This window comes from Ammospiza caudacuta, chromosome 2, assembly GCF_027887145.1.
Source record: "Ammospiza caudacuta isolate bAmmCau1 chromosome 2, bAmmCau1.pri, whole genome shotgun sequence".
Taxonomy (NCBI): Eukaryota; Metazoa; Chordata; class Aves; order Passeriformes; family Passerellidae; genus Ammospiza; species Ammospiza caudacuta.
The window spans coordinates 10,917,598-10,939,098 of NC_080594.1; the positions used below are offsets into that span (position 1 = coordinate 10,917,598).

The 21,501-nt window shown below is 39.3% G+C and overlaps 1 protein-coding gene across 2 annotated transcripts in view; it reads right to left on the minus strand.

Moving 5' to 3' along the window:
- Nucleotides 1-593: 593 nt before the first annotated feature.
- Nucleotides 594-21,501, minus strand: part of LOC131572315 (SAM domain-containing protein SAMSN-1-like) — a 34,427-nt gene continuing 13,519 nt past the window's right edge. The window contains exons 2-9 of one of the 2 annotated variants that reach the window (XM_058825445.1): nucleotides 20,292-20,467; nucleotides 18,786-18,857; nucleotides 18,048-18,203; nucleotides 16,001-16,121; nucleotides 14,547-14,698; nucleotides 12,262-12,468; nucleotides 10,623-10,773; nucleotides 594-2,053 (exon numbers count right to left, since the gene is read on the minus strand). In XM_058825445.1, the coding sequence (XP_058681428.1) occupies nucleotides 1,848-2,053; nucleotides 10,623-10,773; nucleotides 12,262-12,468; nucleotides 14,547-14,698; nucleotides 16,001-16,121; nucleotides 18,048-18,203; nucleotides 18,786-18,857; nucleotides 20,292-20,456 (1,230 nt within the window). In that variant the 5' untranslated portion in view covers nucleotides 20,457-20,467 and the 3' untranslated portion in view covers nucleotides 594-1,847. The remainder of the gene's footprint in view (nucleotides 2,054-10,622; nucleotides 10,774-12,261; nucleotides 12,469-14,546; nucleotides 14,699-16,000; nucleotides 16,122-18,047; nucleotides 18,204-18,785; nucleotides 18,858-20,291; nucleotides 20,468-21,501) is intronic. The other variant, XM_058825446.1, reaches the window with a different exon arrangement.

The window sequence follows — 21,501 nt, forward strand, 5'->3', positions numbered from 1 at the left end:
AAGATGATAGAAGCCAATTCAAAGCCATTATTTCAGAAGTTAAGTCATATTAAGTAAAGTCAGTACTGCATGTCATGATGCACTACTGGCTGGAAAAGCATTAAGAAACAAATACAGCTGCTTGATACAAGCTCTCACATTCTTCATCCCACCAAGGGTTCTGCATCCCCACCACACCTGGCAGTATGGGGTTATTGCTGCTAAATTATGACATTTGTTGCTGGTATCAAAAGTAAGTTAAAACCAGAAACAAATCATAGTAGCTCTCTTTATTTAATTTTTTTTGGTTTTTTTTGTTTTTTTTTTTTTTTTTCCCTAAACAGTGTTTATTTACTCCAAACCTTTGAAATCTTGCTAATGCAATTTTCTAAAATGGCATTTTTATACTACAGCCTTCAAAGCAGCCTTGTGTGTTAGGAGTCTGACAGCAGCAGTCTTTTGAGAAGTCATGAAAAGTACAGAAAACACTTGCATTGGGGAAAAGAAAAAGAAAGGGAGAAAAAGAGAAAAAGCCTTCCATTTGTTTATAGCTTCTTCAGAAATACTCTTTTAGGGGTGGAACTTTTTGTGTTTCATCTCTTCTGAAGGTGATTTTCTTTCAAGCTGTCAGCAATATGTGGAAGCTCTTTAACATAAATGCAAAATTCCTTAAATTATGAAAATTTTGTGACTAATGATTGAGCAAAAAGTCCCCCTATTGACTTGATACACAGATTCTTATGCATGCTAAAAATGCTCAATGGAATTACTATTTACTGTGTTAGTCCTAGAAGAGAGCAGTCTTTGAAATGTAATGACCACATTAAAAATCAAGTATTTTGAAAGGGCTTAAACACATGGTTTTGTTTATTATTGAAGGAAGTACTCTAAAAGAAGACAGGCAGTTAAAAATGTGTATTCCAGTGTGAAATATACTGGGAAAAGACAATAAAATCTCATATGAAAGACAGTCAGGTACAATAACCATGTTAGCTTCCAAGTTCTGTATACAAACACATACTCTATTAACAAACTTCACATCACACAAAAAAGGCAACACCTTCACAAAACATTATCATAAAAGCAGAGCACTGATCCTGATGGCTTTTTTGCTCTGAGTTTGAATTCTCTGTATAATGCTTGGGACAAATGAGAACAGGTGTGAAAAGAACCATAAAAAAATTGCCACTGCCATTTGGATGGCTCTGTTCTTCCACAACATAGAGACCACAGAGAACTAAATTCAGATTCACCCTGCAGTTCTCTCATGGTTCCAGGAAAAAGTACAGGAAAAATGACAGTCTACTTTAGAGCTCACTTTGGAGAAAATTTGTGTGAAACAACTTTAATATTAGTGAGAATTGGCTTGGTACTTTTCAAAGTAGAGTGTGACTGTATCCACATTTTTATTATGATGATATATCAATAAAAAACATTCTGTACACAAATCAGCAAAACACAGCTGAAAATAGAGACAGTGTGATGAATCCATATATTTTTAAAATAAATATGTACAATATTTACATTTTGGACAGTTCCAGAAATTAACATCTCCAGATTATGAACCGCTACCTAAAAAAAATCCCTACTAATATAGAAAATGCATTTGCTGTACAAATATTTATAAATACTTTTGTATAAACTTTTCAGGGTAAAACCTGTGGATTCATTGAAAAGAAAAACATGAGAAATTCTTATCAACTAACATTTAGCTATCAAGTGTCCACATATGAAACAGTTTGAGCATCATGAATCAGAAAAAAGTAGATTCTCAGTGTTGAGAATATTTTGTATTCTGCTTCTGTGCCACCATACTGACAAATATGATTGTCTTTTCTGAAAATCTGCAGAAAAGCAGCAGGACCGAATCAGTTTGACTCACTGATTGTTATTGACTGCACCATGTCACACAGGGCTTCTGGGTCTGCTTCTTCTTTACCATTATCTGAATTTTCTGATGAGATGTAACAGCCAGAATCTCTTGGACAGTCATTTAACTGTGATTTGTCAAAACTCTGGTGAGTGCTCAAGTTCTGCGTCTCCTGCCCGTCCTCACTTTTCTGCTGTTCTTCAACTAGAAAGAACAGAAAAAAGAAAGAAAAAATTGTCAATACAAGTACCTTGGGAAAGAGCTGAGATAGCAGCATGACTGATCTTGAAGAACTTTGGAAACAGAGCTGGTAACCTACACATGACTACATCAACATATTTTGTCCATCAGAAGCAGAGAGAATTAAAAATGCAATTACACGAGTGTAACAACACCTGAGCTGACAATGGGGTTGGTCTTTTTCCTTCTGGATGTTTCTCAGAGATGAATTTTGGGGGCTTTGGCCCCATCCTTTATGCTGAGGTCCTTCTTTGGCCTGATCCTTTATCCTGAGGCTGTGCAAAGTGAAACAGTGACTGTGTGTGGTCACTGTGCCCACACCAGAGATGGAACCTTCCCCCTCCCAAGCTTGTGTATCACAGACTGGGATACTGAATTAACCACTGAGCCTTGTTTAAAACACATTTCTCTATAGATCTGTGTCTTTGGAGCGCAGCCCCACCACCTAATGTGCTCTCTGCAGCACAGAGAATGCGCTGCCCTTCAGAAGTGCCTGGCACAAAGACGTGCCAACCAGCTTTTCTAAGCACCCAGCTTTTCAGCAGGAGTGGGTGGCTGATGGAAACTTCCACCAAGCTCAGCTTGATATCCAGAAGGTTTTTTTCCAAAACACAGAAACCTCAGAGGAAGCTAAGCTGCCTAATTTCTGCTGTATGGTTTTTGAGCGCTGTTCCAAAACTAAGTAGAAGCAAATTATCTTGCAAATAATTTGCGCTTGTTTAGCTGCTGGATGACTAATCTGTTCAAATTCAAAAATCTGGAACTCAGTGGCAGTATCAACAGACCCCTCAAGAAAGTTCAACAAGAGAGGACATAGAAGTATCTAATGACTCTTATGTGTACTGGTTTTAAATTTCCTCTTCCTCTTCTCTAGCTGTGAAGTACATGTTTACTTAGAGTAAATTTCTTAAGAAAATAAGCTATAAAATATAAATCTTTCCATTTCCTACTTTTTTTTCTTGTGCTGTTACCAACCACCTGTAGCTGTAGTTTTACTTCAAATTGTATTTGGCTTTCTGAACAAAGTATAGGGAAACATCTCAGAGGAAACAGATGGTTTTGCTCCAGATTTTTATCCCTTCAGAAAAAAATGGTACCTTTTTGCTTTTGCAAAGAAAGTTCCCTTCTTCTACTTGTTTTGTTCCTCTTTGGTTAAACAGTCAGTTCTGGATCTTTAGTCATATTTAAACTGTCTCAATTCAAGTCGAAGTGGAATGGAAGTCCAAAGATATGAAGGATTTAATGCTGTGTCAAAATCTATATCTATTTTAGTTTCTAGAATTTAAAAATTTTCACAAAGAGCATTCATATAGACTTTTATTTCAATTGTTGGAAATTTGGTAAAATGTGAAAGATTTTACATTTGATTTTTTCAATCTACCTTCTATTGAATAACACAGAATAAATTAGAAATGAAAGGCTGAAATTTTTCACTCCTTTACAGTGAAATGGAACAGTGGGAGAGTTTCTTTGGAGACATTTTTCATAGTGGGAGATTTCAACAAACTTCACAAAGCATTTTGATTTACTGAGAAGAATTTTGAGGTCTTGATGGAAGTGTTGTAGATTTGTTTGGCCTGATTAAATGTGCTTAATATCTTCTAACTTCCAATTGCCTAATAAATTGTAAAAATTAACTGATTTTTTTAAAGAATCCAAAGTCTCAACTTAGTTATTTTTTCAATAAAGTCCGAGGGTATAGGCATAACCAGATGTATTTCAAAGAAGAATAAAAAAAATTACTTTAAATATTTTCCAAGGAATAATAATGTTCTCGGCTAAATTAATTGTTAATTGCACTTGCGTGCAAGAGCACGCGTTGCAGCAGATTTAATTGATATCTGTAACTGTTTGATCTCCTTCTCACTTTACAGAACACAGTTTGTCATGTCAAATGTTATCTCTCTCTTTGCAGGGAAAATATTTGATCATGGAGGGTCCGATTGATTTCTGATTGAAGTCAGGAAGGAATCACAAAGGCGTCGCACCGGCGAAGGTATTCCCACTGCTGCTGGCAGTGATAGCACAAAATTCAGCACAAAAAGCAGCGATGCCCCAGCAAAGCCTGGTCCTGAGTGTGTCCCCAGCTCCCTGCAGCCCCATCCCACCTTGGGGCAAAGGGAGCCGGGGTCTGTGCAGCACTGGGAGCCCTCCTGCCCTTGGCCTCCCCCAAATCTCCTCGGCCGCTCGCTGCCCTCTCATCTTCCCCTCCAGCTCATCTGCTGCCCTGGCAAGCACTGACCTACAAAGGGTTAATCCTGTTTACAACGCCAAGGGCAGAGAGGAGCCCCCATCCACTTTGTTTGTTCTGCAATGGGGAGAAGACCGAGTAGCCAGTGGATTAAAAGGAAAATGTGGTCTCAGTCACTGTATTAGTGCCTTGTAACTGGTTGTCTATATAATCTAAGCAGCTCCTATGTGAACAACAGATCCTAATTTTTTTATCAGTGTCTCCCCAGGGAATAATACCCAGACAAGCCTAGAACTGAGATTTCTTTTCTTTTTTTTTTTTTCTTTTTTCATTCTGAATTTAGGTAAATAATTAGGAAAATGAGAAATCTCTATTTAGAAGACATACATATATGTAAAACTTCTTGTAAAACTAGTTGAATTTTCTTACATGAAAAACTGAAAACCAAAAATATTCAGGTGTTTGAGACAGCAAAAATGCTATATTTTCTATTTTTCATTCTAAGCAAAAAGTGTGAAGAACACCCCTCCCCCTCCATTTTTATGAAGAAAAGACTATAAGCAAACTTTGGTGCCTTTTTTTTCTCTTTAAAGCAGTCTTAAATATTATGCAGTAACTACTAAACCATTTGAACAGGATCCTGAGTATTGTAAAAATACATATTGTGCAATTTTAGAAGTTGCTTCATGAGAAGAGCAAAGGAACTTTTACTCTTTTTCTTTTTTTTTTTTTAAGCTTTTGGCTCTTCTATTCCTTTCTGCTTAAGTCCTTTCTCTAACATGTACACACTCAAGTTCTACATTAGGAAAGGTGGGTTTGCTGCTTTAATCTTTTGGACATCAGAAGAAAGCCACGCTGCACAGAAAACAGGAATTGATAAAATTAAACTGCCGTTAGATGTTGCGGAATCATCAGAAATAACTATCTTATCAACAAATGGAAGTCCTATCATTTTTCTACAGTAAAGCAGTTTCACAGAAGATAAATGGCTCTCAGTCACTGTTGTCTATGATATGGCCAGAAGAGCCCAAGATATGCATCATTTTGACACATATATTCCAGTACTCTTTTAGACAGTAGGATTATATTCAGACTTCTGAAAAAAATGTGAGGCCTTTAGCCTTGGTGAGAGATGTGTGATGCATCCCTTATCTTCCTCACTACTTAGACCTTTAAAATGAGTTTTTGTTATTCAATGACTTGGATGTGCACGACACGTGCACGGATAGATTTCTTTTTTCCTTCACCAGCGCTTTTCCCCTTTCTAATGAGGTTAAAGTCCTGATTAGGGAAGCACTTTAAGCTTGGCTTTAAGGGAATTCAGCTCAAGAATGCACAGAGGTCACTCTGACTCCTGTGCAGTTATGTCAGATGAGTGGCAGGAGGCTTGGATTTTGTCTTGGACAAGAAGAAGGTTACCCAAGAGCAAACCAAGCTTCATGAGTGGGCTCTCTGAGAGTTTGCCTTTGTGGGTTTTGTCAGCTGGGCTAGGAGCACTGGGCTCCTGAGTGCTTTAGGCTGAGTCACTCACCTTGCAGCGGTGCTGTACTGAGCAGCACCTTTCAGTAACTACAGGCTTAAAATCACAGAATCACTGGGTGTTTGGAACAGACTTCTGGAGATCATCTGGTCCAACCCCCTGCCAAGGCAGGGTCACCTGTGCAGGTGACACAGGAATGTGTCCAAGTGGGTTTGGAATGTCTCCAGAGAGGGAGACTGTGCCTTCTTGGAGCTCTGCCTCCCTCAGTGTAAACTTCTTCATGTTCATGAAATGAAACTTCTTGTGTTTTAATTTATGGCCATTGCTCCTTGCCCTGTGACTGGATCCCAGTGAACAAAGTCCGTTTTAGAAGATGAAGCCAGATCTCCAGTGTATGTACACAGGCCATGTATCACCTGTGCCAGTTAGACCATCTAAGTGTGAAAATGAAATGGGATCTCACAATGCATCAAACTCAGAAAGGATCATCTGGGAGCAGTAAAGGGCAGTAATTCTTGGAAAAAACGCAGAGAAACCTGAAGTGGTTTATGCAGTACTTTGGGCATTCTAAAGACTAAATATTTTGTGGATATTTACAGATATGCAACCTAAAATACTGCATCCACTGAAATCAGTGGCACAGCTTTTGTGGAAAGAAAAAAAGTTATTGAACTAATGTGAGAACTTGTGGTGAAAACAGAAAGGAGAAGCTTCTTTTTTTATGTAAAATCTTGAAGCAAACAGATGTGCCTGAAAAAAAAAAAGGTGAAAAATACTAATACTCATGCAAGGATGAGCTTCCTCGGGAAATCTGGAAATATTATGTTCAGGCCGATGCCTTGCACCACAGTACAGAAGGGGAGATTGTCTATGAGCACTGTTTGACCTTGACAAGGTACTGTATGATCCCATGAGTTGAAAGGCACTGCCCAGTGTAAAATGGAACTCTTGGTCCCTGATTCTCATGTAAGGGATGTGACTGAGAACTGAAAGTCGTGTCCTTATTTATCTCCCATCTTGCTGTCCAAGAACAATAAATAAAGAGTAAACCTTATTTGGTATTAGTGGAATTAAAAGCATAATCTGCACTTAAATATGAAAAGCAAGCTAAGGAAATGGATTTGGGGAGAGAAGTGTAAAATATTATCCCCCAAATTGCTCATATTCACCTTTTGGGGTTTTTCCACAAAATTACCTGCATGCACATATCCAATGGAGTCTCATTTTTTTTTAGCTCAGAATAGCTTTGGACTAGTGTAACCCAGTGGATTTCAGGGATGAACCTCTTGATTTAAATCATGTATTTGAGAAGAGAATCAAGCCTATTTTGCACACAGAGAAATGTGTGTCCTGGGAAGCGGTCAAGAAAAGAAGTTCCAAACTTCTTTTATTACTTTATTCATTAACCATCCAGCAACTGCTTCACTTTAAAAATAGCATCCTACAAAAGCACAGACATCCATCTCCTGTCTAGAAGCCATCTGGGAGAAGAATGGAAAGCTATTAAGAAATACTTTATGAAAAAGCCTTTTTTTTTTTTTTCTCTCACAGCCATGAATTCATGGAAACCAAGACTTTTGCCCCAAATATAAAGGTTTGACCAACTTATAGAAAATCTAAAAAAATGTCTGAGAGGGGGGGAAGGTCATGAGGAGTTTACAAATCCTTGCAATTCTAGGATAGCCTTGCTACATGAAATACTTGAAGATGATGAATTTGGGCCTGGACTCACAGGAAGGAGAGAAAGAAGACAGTACAGTAATAGAAAACAAATCTGCTTTAAAAACACTGTGTGGTAGCAATTGCTAAATAAAACTTACTTTTTAAAATTCTATATACTTATACCATAAGTAAGAAAATTCTATATTCTCATACTATACCCATAGTATAAGATGGGTAAAATTTGTTATTTCAAATTCACTCAGGTCTAAATCAAATGTAAGTTTAAAAAAAAGTCACTGCCAAAAATCCTGTATTTTGCATGGCTTTAAGTAGCATATAATGTGGAAACTACTGCTGCAGGTCTTTTGGTTAGAAAACTCAATAAATGTTTATTCTGCAAGATGAATTATACACGAGTATGTGTCATGAAGAAATTACTTAGTATAACATACAATAAACGTCAAGAAAAAAGCCAAGGAATGACAAAGAAATTAAAAGCCTTGTAAAAACCTCTGGACATATCACAAGATCAGATTTCACATTAAACAAATATGAAATCTTGTTTTACTGCATTTATAGGAGGGTGTAGTAAAATGAGGCTATGTTCCAGCACACTTGGTTGTTCTGAGTAATGGCAGTGTCACAAAAACTCAGAAACCCTTGTATTTCAACTCTGGGCCATACCTGCCTGTCCACCCATTAATCAAACATGGAAGCACAAATGGAATGCAGAGACAGGGAATTCTTCCAAGCTCTGTGAGGAAGATGGGCCTAGAACAGTAAATAGAGTCCATGGCCTCAGCTTATTTTTAAAAAGTGAACTTTTTACCTGGAAAGTGCTGAAATTCTATCTAGAATTCTCTTGGCCAATAAACAGATTACGTTGTAGCTGTGGGTAATTATGCAGCTCACTTCTAAGCAATGCACAAAATCAATTTTAATTAAAAAATCATTTATGCTGGAATGAGCCATGCCCATTTAGGAAAAAAAAAATATTGACCCAGGAAAGTTCAGTCCAGATGCAGAATTAACTTTCAGAGTAGCACCCATCTCTTTCAACCCAATTTTCCAATCTGATTGACAGAAGGACAAAGAGGTCAAACGATTCGTACAATGTCAGACTCATGCGGAGCTTATCCCCAAGATCATCTTGACGCCCTGTCTTTTGTTATAACAACTTAACAGATAGCTACTCTCCATTCTGGTCTTTAGTATCCTCCTTTCTGGAACAGGTTGTTCAGTTCTGTCCCCACCAGTCATGTGACAAACGCTCTGATCCCTCTGAACCAGACACGGTGAGGATTCAAGAATCAAACTAGGACAGTATTTACTCATGGCTTACCCTAAAATATACACAAATCTTACAAAATTTAACTAGACTTAAATGAATGCTTATAGCTGGTATGACACAAAAAGATGTTGTGGTTCTGGTCCCTGTGAGTATTCATAAATTATGGGAAAATTACTTGATTGAATTTGAATACTGGAAAGATTTGCTGTACCTACCTAAACTGCATGTGAAACAAATATTCATTTCATCTCTTGAAATGAGACTACAGTGGTGTCACTGATTCTGAAGCATGGACCCCTTTGTAAGATTTAATGTTATTATTCCCAGAGCTGTTACAAGAATTTGAACTATTAAACCATGCAGATAACGTCAGGGACACTGTTTTTCCTAAGAGGTGACTAAATCCTATGCTGCCAACGTAGGAAGAACCCAGTTTGGATAATAAGGGTGAATATATTCATTTTCAGAATATGGAATGTACAAGGACCTTGTTAGGTTTGATTCTTGCACAGGTGCATGTAGAACATTAGGGGTTAATACACATTCAGTATTAAAAGCTGCTTGCTCTGCTTTTTGTTACCCAGCCAATACAAATAGCAAACCATACTCTCACCACTACAGAGCAGTTCAGCACTCGTGTGGTCTGTTAGAAACCATTATGTTTCAGTTTGGCTTTCACACCTATGCAAAACTGCAAACTTACAATCTAACATTTTTCTTTACTATTTTTCTTGTGTTAAATGTGGAAAAACATTCTCAGTAATAGGTGCAGAAAGCACAGCAAGGCTGGTTCCCACAGCAAATACACCATACTCAGTATGTACATTTTCAGGTGCCTTCCTGGCAGATCTCTGCAGTAAAACTTGCGCAAAATGTAACCCTTTTCTTTTCTGGATTCACTCTTTCAATCTTTGGTTCTACATAGACAGCCCTTCAAGAGTTCTTTTCAAACCTGTCATCTCACAGAGCTATAGACCAGAAAGAACTTCTGAACCTGGAGGGCAAAGAAAACCTTTCTAATGGCACTCCAACAAATTTGCAAGAGCCTTTTACTGGAAGCTGAATAAGAACAGGAACAACTTAATGTACAAATGGGGTCCCAAAAAAAGCCCAAACATTCAGGAAAAAAAAAAATTGAAAGCTGTCTACATACTGAGAAGATAATAAGTGGATCCCTGAAAAAAATTGCTATTAAACTATCTCAGGAGACATCGTTTGTCCTTCTCTCTCTTTTTTCTGTGCTTCTCAATTGGAAGTGCACATTTGATGACATGACTGCTCATCATAGGGGGAGTATGCACAAATATTAATGAAGATGAAAACCCCTCCCTTCTCATTTGGCTGAGTATCTAATTAAGTAGATGCTTAGCTGTAGTTTCTACCAAACCGACATAAATTATTTACAATTCAAAGTCAGACTGGAAATATCATTAAAATATCATAAAAAAGTTTTTCCTTTTCTGTATCCTAGCTTTTCCAGTCCTCACAAAAGAAACAAGTGAAGAAAACCAAACGGTGACCACATGCATATACACACTCCATATATTCAACTCTTGGAAACATGGAAACTCACCAGAAACAGAAGTTAGATTAATTTTTAGAGAAGAACGGAAACCAGCTATTATATATATATATATATATATATATATATATATATATATATATATATGCGCTTGTTTGGTTGGGTTTTGTTTTGTTTTTTTTTTTTTTACAACACTTTTCTACCAAAAACGCTAATTTGGATAAGGATTTAAGTGTGTGATGAAGTGAGGGAAGAAAAAATTTGTAATCATCTGCACAATGCTGTTTAAAAAAATTAACAAAAATTCTTTACTGGAGCTGTTTAACCTAAGCTCTCTTTTGCTTAAGATACTAGTGCATATACTCTTGATAAATCTCAAACACTTACTGTCACAGTCCTGGAGATTTTCAATTGCTGATAACAACCTTGCCCTGTCTTCTGGGTCAGAAATATTTAATTCAATAAGGTGGCTTTCATGCAGATCCTTTAAGTCCTCTAGAGTTTCATAGCCATTCAGCAGGAGGGTCGAGGCGTATTCCTACAAAAGGAAACAAGCAAATCTTGTCATGGAAACAAGCACTAAGTTTAGTAGAGGAATAGGCACAATTTCACTTTTTCTTTTTGGCCAGGTTGAAATGGGCTCTGTTCTCCAGTCCAATTGGAGAGGTGGAGGACAAGAGGGAACAGAGGCAGAGATGCCGGGGAGCCCTCCTGGCCATGCCACCATCTGTGCCTGAGCTCCCTAGCACAGCCCAGCAGCAAGCAGGACCAGGGCAGAGCTCTGTCAGAAATTATTGAATTTGCTGAGGGTCTGGACTGTTGTGGGTCACTCCATGAGTGTCTCTCCCACACTGAGCCCAGGAGGGGCTCTGAGGTGAGGGGTGCTCCGCCTTTTCACAGGAGAACCCCTTGATCCAAGCAAGGGGAGAAGCAGAGGGAGCCCTGGGCCCTGCTGTGTCACACAAGGTCCCCCTTGAGCTGTGTGTCAAGTCAGTACAAACCTCTGTGCATGCTCCAGGGAAAGGAGCGTTTGCATCAGCAGCAAAGCAATTACCCTTATTAAAAATGTGACTTGTAAATCACAACCTCATTACACTTTGACACTCAGTCAAGATCTAGGGTTGCAGAGAGGGAGAGAGGCTCAACATGAGCCTGGTGCAAAAATACTATTGCTCCCTAAAGATCACAAGAAATGAGAAACACAAATTCTCAGTTTTGGCTCTGGAGTCAGACTGCAGCCCTGCCCCTGAAACATCCACAGCCACACATCTCCTGTATTCAAACACACAACTGCAGTCAGGTGAGCTGACAAGTCACCAGTGTCCCTCTCTGAGTGGCACAGCCACATGATGAGGTAAAATGCAGTTCTATAAGCCACTCATGATGCCTTTCCTGGTCTTAAAAACTCAGAACTAGACACAGTTAAGGGATAAGGGGGTTTTACCTCAGTATTTAATAAGGATCCTTATTAGTGCACACTTCACCAGGGTGGAATGTGTCACAGCGCACCCACACCACTGATTATGTATACAATTTTTAGACCTTATAAATTAGCATATCTAACAAGGATGCCCCCGTGGATGAATGAAGTGACATTCCCCCATCTGTGGAATTCCTCCCTGGATGGGCCAAATCTGGTTCACAGGATATTTTCTAGAGAGGACCTTGGTTTCCCAAGACAGTGTTGGGTTTTCTGTCCTCCCACTACGAGGTCTTTAGGATGTTTGGTCTCTTGGCATAACAAAATACTGGGACTATGCTAAATTATCAGACTTAAGGAATTACATCTATGCATGCTAAGAATACCGAGGTTACATAGAAGTTATATAAAATGTATATAAAGAAAAGGCAAAAAATCATCTTGGCATCACTCACATCAGATAAAAGACAGACACAAGGTTGCTTTGCTTTGCTGCCACCAAAGCTGCTGAAACCTGCCTTTCCCCTCCTGCCTGTAAATGACATTCAAACCTGAGCACACAGAAAGGGAACGTTTCAAACAGAGCTGGGAAATGCCTTGGCTGACCTGCAGGTGGACACATTCCAGGAGCTCTTGCAGTGTTTTAGGCTTGGTCCTTTTGCTTCCTCTGTGTGGGTTTATCCTTCTGGGTGCAGCTTCTTCCTCCAAGATAATATCCACATAAATGAACTTGAAATTTCCTACTTTGTTGTTCAGCATGCCTGTCCATATGCCCATGGGGGTTTTGCAGATGATATCTATGATGTCTCCTTTCTAGAACAATAAAAAAAAAGCACAACACAGCTTACACTTCTGGTTTGTTATATGTAGCTTTTCCTCTGTGGACCAAAACCAGCACTAGTCAGTGTGAAGTAACTTTGTAATTATCTAGATTTAGTGCCTTTGCTTTTATAAAATCCCAGGAAAATAATTACAGAAAGTGGAGCTAGTCCTTATCTCCAAACCTTTGAGAAGGAGAGGTGAGCACAAGCAGCCCCTCTCACTATTTCTGTGCTCCACTTGGTCCCTGAAAAGGGATAGGGTTGCATCAGCAATTAACTTTTGTCATGGGCAGTGGGCATAGTTTTGGCAAAAAGCAAGGGATGACTGTAAGGTTATTTTCAAAATATGTGCCATAGCATTTACAGAATAATCTTATTATCCAGCCTCTCAAGGATCTCCAAAAAAGATAGCTGATCTATGTGAAAGGTGGACTCCTACCCATTTTACAGGAAAAATCACTGTCTACATTTCTCAAAGACAATAAAGAACATTTAACTCCCCTAACAAATATGAGTGCTGAAAAAGGTGACAACACAGCTATTTCAAGGAGGTTTTGTGGTGAAGGTGTTCACAGCCACATTGCGGGAACCAAGGTCTCAGCTCAGGAAAACAGTCATTCTGAGTAATTCTCATAGTAAAAAGGCTCTTACAAAGTCATGCACCCTACACAATTTGCTTCCAAGGACCTCAAAAATGAGCCCTCTCTTCTTGGCACATATCACAGAAAAATGCTGAAAGCCTTTGAAGTGTTATCCAACAAATGCCTGCTTCATTTGGGATTCTGTTACAAAGTTAGAAATCAAACTCAGTTTGTTTAGATGTGTCCCCAGCTCCAAAGTTTACATATTTTCTGGTCTGGTCAAGGAATAGCAAGTCAAGTGGTCACCCTAGTTTTTGTACAAACCCAAGTACAAAACTGACTGTGAGCTGGTGACCTGGTTTAGTTGGAACATGGGGCTCAGATCTGTGAGCACATTTGAAGTGGAAACTAAACAAACATTTATTTAAAGGTCTACAAGCACATGTTATTCTACAAACTCATGCAGGCTCAGGAGCTTCAGATGTGGATGCAGGTCAGAATTAGGCAGTGGCTCCAAGCCAAGCTGCAGATGCACTTTGAATTCAGATTCGGGGTACTGAAATTTTGTGTGATAAATCCAGGGGGTTTCAACCCTAAGTATCAGCTTACAATTCCAAAATACACCACCCTAATTAATAAAAAAAGAAACCTATATGAGCCAGCAGATATTTGCCATTTAAATAATTAAAAATGTTAAAGTGTATTAAAAGAAATGCCCTAGATGTGGGTGGAAATGGAGGGTAAGTGCTGAAGACTGCAAGTACCAGCAGAGAAACAGCTCTCATGTAGGCCAGAGAGGAGGAGAGGGAGTCTGTGTGAGAGACAGGATTTGGCAAAATGAAGCAGCTGTGAAGAAGGGAAAAGTCTGAAGGGCTGGGGGTTTTTAAGTAATGTTCAACTGGGCCTCTGTTTGTTGCACTTCTTCTTCAGTCACACAGCCACAGGTTCACAGAGACAGGTGAACCCCAGAAGGTTCACAGCTCAAATATAGGCTTAAAGAAAAGTTTAATGGAAAGGCAAACTGTTTTTATTAAAGGCAATGGGTGCCACTGAGCTTTGGATAATCCTAGTTATGACTGGGAAAGCTTGGGGAGACAACTTCGTATCCCATGAGATTTTACTCTTTCTTACTCCAGACCCTGCATCTGTGTTGTATGCTTCCCACGTACAACATCCCAATTCTCCCGTGTTGTATGTGGAAAGCAACACATATTTTACTCTGAGGAAGGCTGGGGTCGGTAGGGAGACACCATTAAGGGGTTTTTACCTGGAATCTGTGCCTTAAAAAGCCTTTAGCAGCACTTGGCTTTGCAGCCTGGTCTGAACTAAGTCCTTATAGAAGCATTGCGAAACCAGACCAGCCTTGCTTTTAGAGTGTTCCACGTGCTTGAGCAGGTAAAAATTCATTATTAGATGTATTATTTAGATGTAAAATATGGTGTCCCTGGCATTGCTAGTGGGAGAGAAGGGGTCCTGGTGGCTGTCCTACCTTGATTTTGAGCGAGTCAGTGTCGTAAGGGCTGGGTGTGAAGTCGGTGTGCACCTTGGCGCGGCCGCAGAAGGGGCCGTTGTAGGGCACCTCGTCGTCCAGGCGCAGGCTGTCCCTGTTGCTGGTGCCATCCGAGCAGCTGGTCACCCCACCTGGGAGAGAGGCAGCTTGAGACACCCCTGCACCAAATCCCCACACAGGCAGCTCTGCACAGCAGCCCAAAGGAAGGGTTCAGTACCACAGAATCAGAGACAGAGCATACCCTGTGTGGGTTTGACCTTCCAGGATGACTGCATTCAATAAAAATCATGCTACAAGAGACAGCACAAAATGGGTAGGAGATCTTTCATTAATATCTTCCCTAAAGTAATCTTTTTTCTGGTGATGATACTAATAGAGTACCTATTTTATTTACAGACTTTTTGAAATATTACCTCTGCAGATTAATAAAATGTACCCTAAAAGTGCAATTTAAGGAATTAATTCTGCTGAACTTCCCCTGTTTATTCTGAGAAATGAAAACAAGTACTGTAGAAGTTATTTTATTTCATTCCAGAGCTAGCTGAAACATCAAAGGAACCTGCATTGCAGAGGGAAATTTTAATCTTATCAACATTTCTGCCTGTCATTTTATCCAAGTTGAGCAATAAAATATCAGCAGAGTAATTCAAGCAAATTTGAGCAAGCTCTGCAATATCCCATCCAAATATGTTTTTAGATAAGAGCAGCAGCGTATTGGAAGTAAACTCCCATATACGATTTTCACAAATCACGTCACAGAAAATGATCATAAAAATGGTTTTGTTTGAGGTGATTGCTTAAGTGCACAGCTCCATCTCAGGGCCAGATTAACTCTAAGTGCAAATGGTCTGGACTGCAGCTGCAGGCTGCACTCAGGGCTCAGGCAGTGCCTGCAGGGTGGCACAGCAGTGTAACCAGGGATAGCTGTGACCTGCCACCCAGCAAATATCCACAGCAGGGCAACACAGAGAGAGCTGGAGGCACATTTCTCATCAGAGACTCCTCTGAACAAGGCTGCCCCGGTGGGGGAGGGTTTTCAGTGGGTTTCAGGTGGGCTGTGTCTCTCTGCATCATGTCCCAAAGCTGCCAGGTGAGACCCATATCCTCCACCATCTTGTGTGGCTGCACCCAGGGATTGAAAACCCAGCACTAAGGCAGTGATAACTACACAAAAATGTGGAGTTATGCCCTATAATTCATGTTATTTTTTTCCTTCACTTAGTATTTACACTCTTAAAAAACACTCAGCTTATTTCTAAATAGATGTATACCTACCCTAGCTGCTACCCATTTAACCAAATTACACTTTTGTCTGCCAGAATGAAGAGCTCTCTACCATCACATTTTTGATCACCAGCTCTGATTCCACAGACATAAGCAATAACTATATTGATCCAGTGACTGAATGAGAAGTATAGGTGTCTTGTACTTACTAGATGAGCTCTGGCCACTGTTCAGACTGTAGAGACTTTCCAAAGAGTCACTGGTTTTCAGGGAGACCTTCTCAGTGTGTGCTCCACCACCAGGATCACTGTCTTCTTTTCCTTCTTCATTCTTTAACACAAAAAAAATCCAATGTTAACCACAAAGAAATGTGTTTTAGAGATATTTTTTTTTTGTTTTAAAGCATCATTAGAGATTAGCTCATCATTGCACTTTACTAAGAACTCCTTTGTGAAAGAAGACATTTTTTGAAGTTGATGCCTGGTACTACCAATGCCCAACAATCACCCGTAGTATTTTGTGATCCTGGAGAAATTCCCTCTTGTTTCTGCCCCACTCACTTCATCCCCTCCCTGCTCAAAGGAAGACTGCAACAAACCATGGCAGAGCTGAAAGCTTGAAATGGATAATTTGTGGGCAGCCTGATAAGATTTTGTCTGCTTGTCTCAGAGAAGGAAATACAAAGCTCAGCTCTGAAGGCAGCTGGTGAAGAGCTGGCTGGCACAGCTGTGTTTTGCACTGAACTTGTGAGGATGGTGGTTGCTTGTGGCAGGCTGGGGACAGCTTGCACACACGTGGGGCACTGGTGTGTTCTAGCACCACACTGCCCAGCATTCACCCTGTCCTCGAAATCCAGGGCATTTCAGAATTAACAGGTACATGTTTCTCTCACAAAGTCTAATGGTGTATGAAATTGGCCCCTTGAGTTTATCCCAATAAATCACACCTCAGGAGTCACAGCCTGTTCAGAACAATAAGATCCATATTTCAGTCACAGTTAAGTTAGAGACGATGTAACTGATAAATTAAATAGGGATGATCTTTTAAAAGGAAGGATTTTTCAGTAGAATTTATCATGTTGCATGTGATACCTGATGCAACTGAAACTTCCTTCAGCACATTGTATTTGGGGAAAAATTAGTTATTCACCAGTTAGATGATGAAGCAAAAAATGACAGTGCATGTGTGAATTAGAGACACATACAGGTACATATCAGGCAGAGCACTGAAATGAAGAACTATATTGGTTTCCAAAAAGAATTGTGCTTGTTACAGCAGCCAGCAGCATAACAGATTAATCAGGAGGCTGGTATTGATTGCCATCATCTCCTGCAGGAAGGAAGATCATGCTACATGTGTGTCCAACCAGATAATCCATTGAATTTCTGTCATGGGAATTGTTGCTTTAAATGTGCAGAAAGGAAATATAAAAATATAATATAAAGATCATCGATTGCACTTTAGAAAAAAAATAAAAGAAAACTAAACTAATGAAATACAAATCCTTGTCTTGGTCCTCCAAAAGGCATTTAAAGTATCCTGTGAAAAATTGTTTTCTACTTGTGACATTCCTCATTGATTTTCCTTACTTACCTTATATTGACATGTGAGATAGGATGCAGACTAGATAGATTTTTTGGGGGATAGTTACGTATGACAAGTTTTTTTTCATATAGTTTTAAATTTTGGAACTTACTGACACAAAGTACTGAGAAAACAGGGTTTTCAGTATGTGCAAGATTATGTTTTTTATGTTTAATAAAGATAGTTCCACTAAGATTAGATAAGGTAAAAGGAGATAAGGCATATGAGCTGGAATTCTCTGAGATGTTGGCTGACCTTTACGAAGTGGACTTCAGAAATAATTCTTGTATTGGGAGATAAATTCTTTTAATGAAGGTTTTTGTACACACTGAGCATCACACTGATGATGGGGTTCAACCAATACTCCCTTGTGTTCACATGAGGAGGGGTTTTGTGCTCATACAAATGTTCCTCAATGAAAAAGCAAAATTAAATGAAGTAAAATTCTTATGACTCTTGAGCCCTTGCTGTGTGATTTGTGTGTACACTAAAAAGCACATGAAAGAGCAGGTACATACCAAAAGCTGGCTTAGTTCAGTATGTGTTGTTACCCTGGTTTTATGGTTTGTCACAGCTGAGGACAGTTGAAACATGAACAGAAAAAATGCACATAATATTTTTACTGCTTCACATGTATTTCCAACAAACACAAGGCTCTTAGACTGTATTTACCATCTCCTCAGAGAGTGCCTTGATGTATTTTTTGCCCATCTTTTTCCTCATGGTAAGTGAAATGGCTCTCATCTTCTTACTCAGGCTTCCTCCATTGCTTGCTGCTTTGATTTGTACTGCCTCCCCAATGTCACTTATAGTCTCCAGCTCAGATATCTGTTTTGAAATCAAAAAGTAAGCAATAACTCACCAAGAAAATAAAACACAGCAAGCTGAAGCAGAAATTACAGGAAATATTAAGGACACTAACACAGTTAGCATGACAATATTCAGTCATTGCCATTTTCCTTGGAAACTGTGCACCTAAACAGGTTTCCAGCACAATACTCTATGTATGAATGACAGAAAGAAAATGTATTTTTTTGTAGGTAATGTTGTTTCCCATTATTTATTGTCCCTAATATCAATAAGAATTCAGGGAATTTTTGCAGAGGTCTTAAAAGTGAGACATCTGTGGGTTACTTGTAAAGTGCTGGTTACTTTGGGCAGGCATCAATGTGAAGCGCATTTTTTTTTTTTAATTGTTTCTATTTTCACATCAAAGTGCCAAATTTTAGGTGTGATTCTCTTGTTTTGTTTTTTTTTTTTTTTTTGTCAGGGCCTCAATCACCAAACAAATGCAGGCATACAAGTAAAGTTCTCGGCACTGCAAAATTTACACAAGAGCTTCCCAATGTTTTTTGCATAACTGTCATGGGAAAGTGAACTGCAGAAATTCAAAGTTTGGGTTCTACAGACCTCAGCTGAATCATCTGTCTTTGATATCGAGTGGTGCCTGAAACGGTCAAAGCTCCCAAAGCTGCTGGTGCGCTGCAAAAGAAGAGAAGACAAACCTTGACTCACTGCTGCTTTGCTTTGTTCTCTTATTAAGACTTAAAAACTGTCAAGCCACCTGTTGGCATTTAAAATCCCTCCCATATCAGTGGGCCATGAACTGCTGCTTCCAGCTAGAAACAAAATATGAGGTGGCTGTAGGGGAAAAAATAATTATGACTGTACAGGCAGAAGTAGAAAAATAAGTCAGAGAAACAATACTGCTTCAAATACTAATTAAGTAATGGATATGATTATGAGTCCTTCTACATCTGTTTCACATTACTTATGTATGTAAATAACCATGCATTATTTGCAGGTAAGAAAGACTTGTTTATGAGTTGCAAAAAAAAAAGTGTCATCATAAATATGATACAAGCAATAGACTTGGTTGTGGTGGTGTAAATTGTGGCAATTTATACAATGTATTTTTGTAGCTGGGAAGACAATTTATGATTCTTTACCATCAGGAATGAGCAAGGACTGCTGAGGATTATGAATATATCTTGTCCAAAATGAACACATTGAAAAGGGAGTAAGTAACAGAATTATCAGGCAAGCCTTCTACTTTTCTTATCAATTTTACAATGAGAAATTCTGATTTTTAAACATAGATGGGTACAATTTTCTGCCATGCTACAGCATTACTTGGCTTAACAAAGCTGCATCACCTGAGTCGTGCATTAGGAGTGAATAGATTGCTCTGCCTTCCTTCTAGTTTTCACTCTTTCTCCATGTGGATAAATGGCATGGAAAGGAGGGAGGTGGCACAGCAGATTTTGAGGAGTGGGGTCATACAGAAATACCTGCCAGACATGCTCAGGCAGAGCTGCCTGACACTGCACTGCCCATGGGGGCAAAATGCATAAAATTACATTGATGCCAAGCTGGGAGTCCCTTTAAGTGTGTCCCTAGAAACAGCCAAAATTTGGACATATATCTTCTCTACAGTGCCTTTAAGAGCTTGTTTTTATGTCTTCACCAATACTCACAGCTGGATCTAGAATGGGTTGGGTTTTTTAAGTACTTCCCCTCTTCCATACTAAATGAAAATCTTTAATGCAGTATGAGAGTTCTTGAGCAGGGCTCTCTATTATACATGAGGCAATATAAGCTCAGTCTATTTCTGAGTATTCAAAATCCCCTCTGGAGGAAAAAGACACTGAACAAAATAGTAAACCACAAAATAAATGCACTCTGTCTGATTTAATAAGTGATTTCAGAGTATCTGGGCTACAGCTTTTCCTGTAGTTATTCATCCTTTTGCCTTGCCTATGTGATTTCAGCCAAAGCAGTTCCTTGTTCCATTGCTTCCTTCCCCCACCCCCAGCCACATGAGTCACATTTTCATCTCCCCCAGATTTCCAAAGCACCCACTGTGCACTCTTCACCTGGCATCTCCAGCTCCCTCCTTTTGCTGTCAATACTCACAAAAGCCTTGTGAGCTCCCAGCTTTCCTATTACAGAGTTCCAATCTTCTCCACCAGGCAAGAATGGCCATGAGGCAGCCTCAGGAGCAACAGAGGTAGAACATCCTTCGGGCAACCAAAGAGGAGGAGCAAAGGACTGGTTTGGGAACACACTTAGGGCTGGCATGGACCTGCTTCCTGAGGAGTTAAAGAGGAATCCCTCCTTGATATATTTCCCTGTTTTCCCAAACTTATTCAGTAACCAGTTCTGCCCCCTCCCCCAAAAAATGAATGTGGACAAAGCAGTGGGAACCTGAGCAGAGTCAGATGGAAGGGAAAAGCCTACCCATATTTTGGCTTCATATTCCAAGCAGTGCAGCTTAAAAGAATAATAACATCCTCTTTTTCCTCCCCTGCCCTATATTTCTGGGCACATCTAACCTGAAAAATATTTCCAGCCAAAGGTTATTTGAAGAAACTGACCCAGATTTGTGAATATTTTTGGACAACTATAATGACATTTACTATTCACTGAGGGGAAAATAAAAAAGAAAATAAAAAAATAATTTGTTATTGATTGTAAAATCTCTGTTGTCTAAACACTGTGGTTTGTTTTTTTTTTACATTGTGGAACTGAAAATTACTATTTGAATTGTACATTTAATTTTATCTAAAATTCCCATAAAAAGCTTTGCTATTAAGTAGATGAAGAACATCCTGTGACAAGGGGTTAGCTCAATAGTATGATATAAAAACACAGCCCTGAGGATTATGGTTCTATTAGACAGGATTAACACCTTTGACTAGCTTGTCAGCCCAGCCAAATGTGCCCTGCAGCACAGAGCAGGAGGGAGAAGGGAGCCTGGGATTCACAGCAACACTGGGAAGGGAAAGTATAAAATTGTCTGAGCAATCTCTAAACATACACTGACCTTTCTGTTGCATTCCAACACTTCAATATGTCTAGTAGGAATAAGTGTATATTAAAGTGCAGATGTGCTGGAAATAGTTTAAAGGGAACAAGAGGGAAAACATTGTTTAGTGTTGGTCTTACCTATAAACACTTGAGCACAGTTATTCTTCTTTGACCCTCGAAACAACCTTATATCCTACACGTGCAGGAGCCTGGGGCTATTGGTAGTGTACTTCAATGCTGCTTCATCCTTATTAAATATTAATAAGGGTTACAGGATGATTTCCACTGTTCTAGATAATGGTGTTGCTGCACTGGA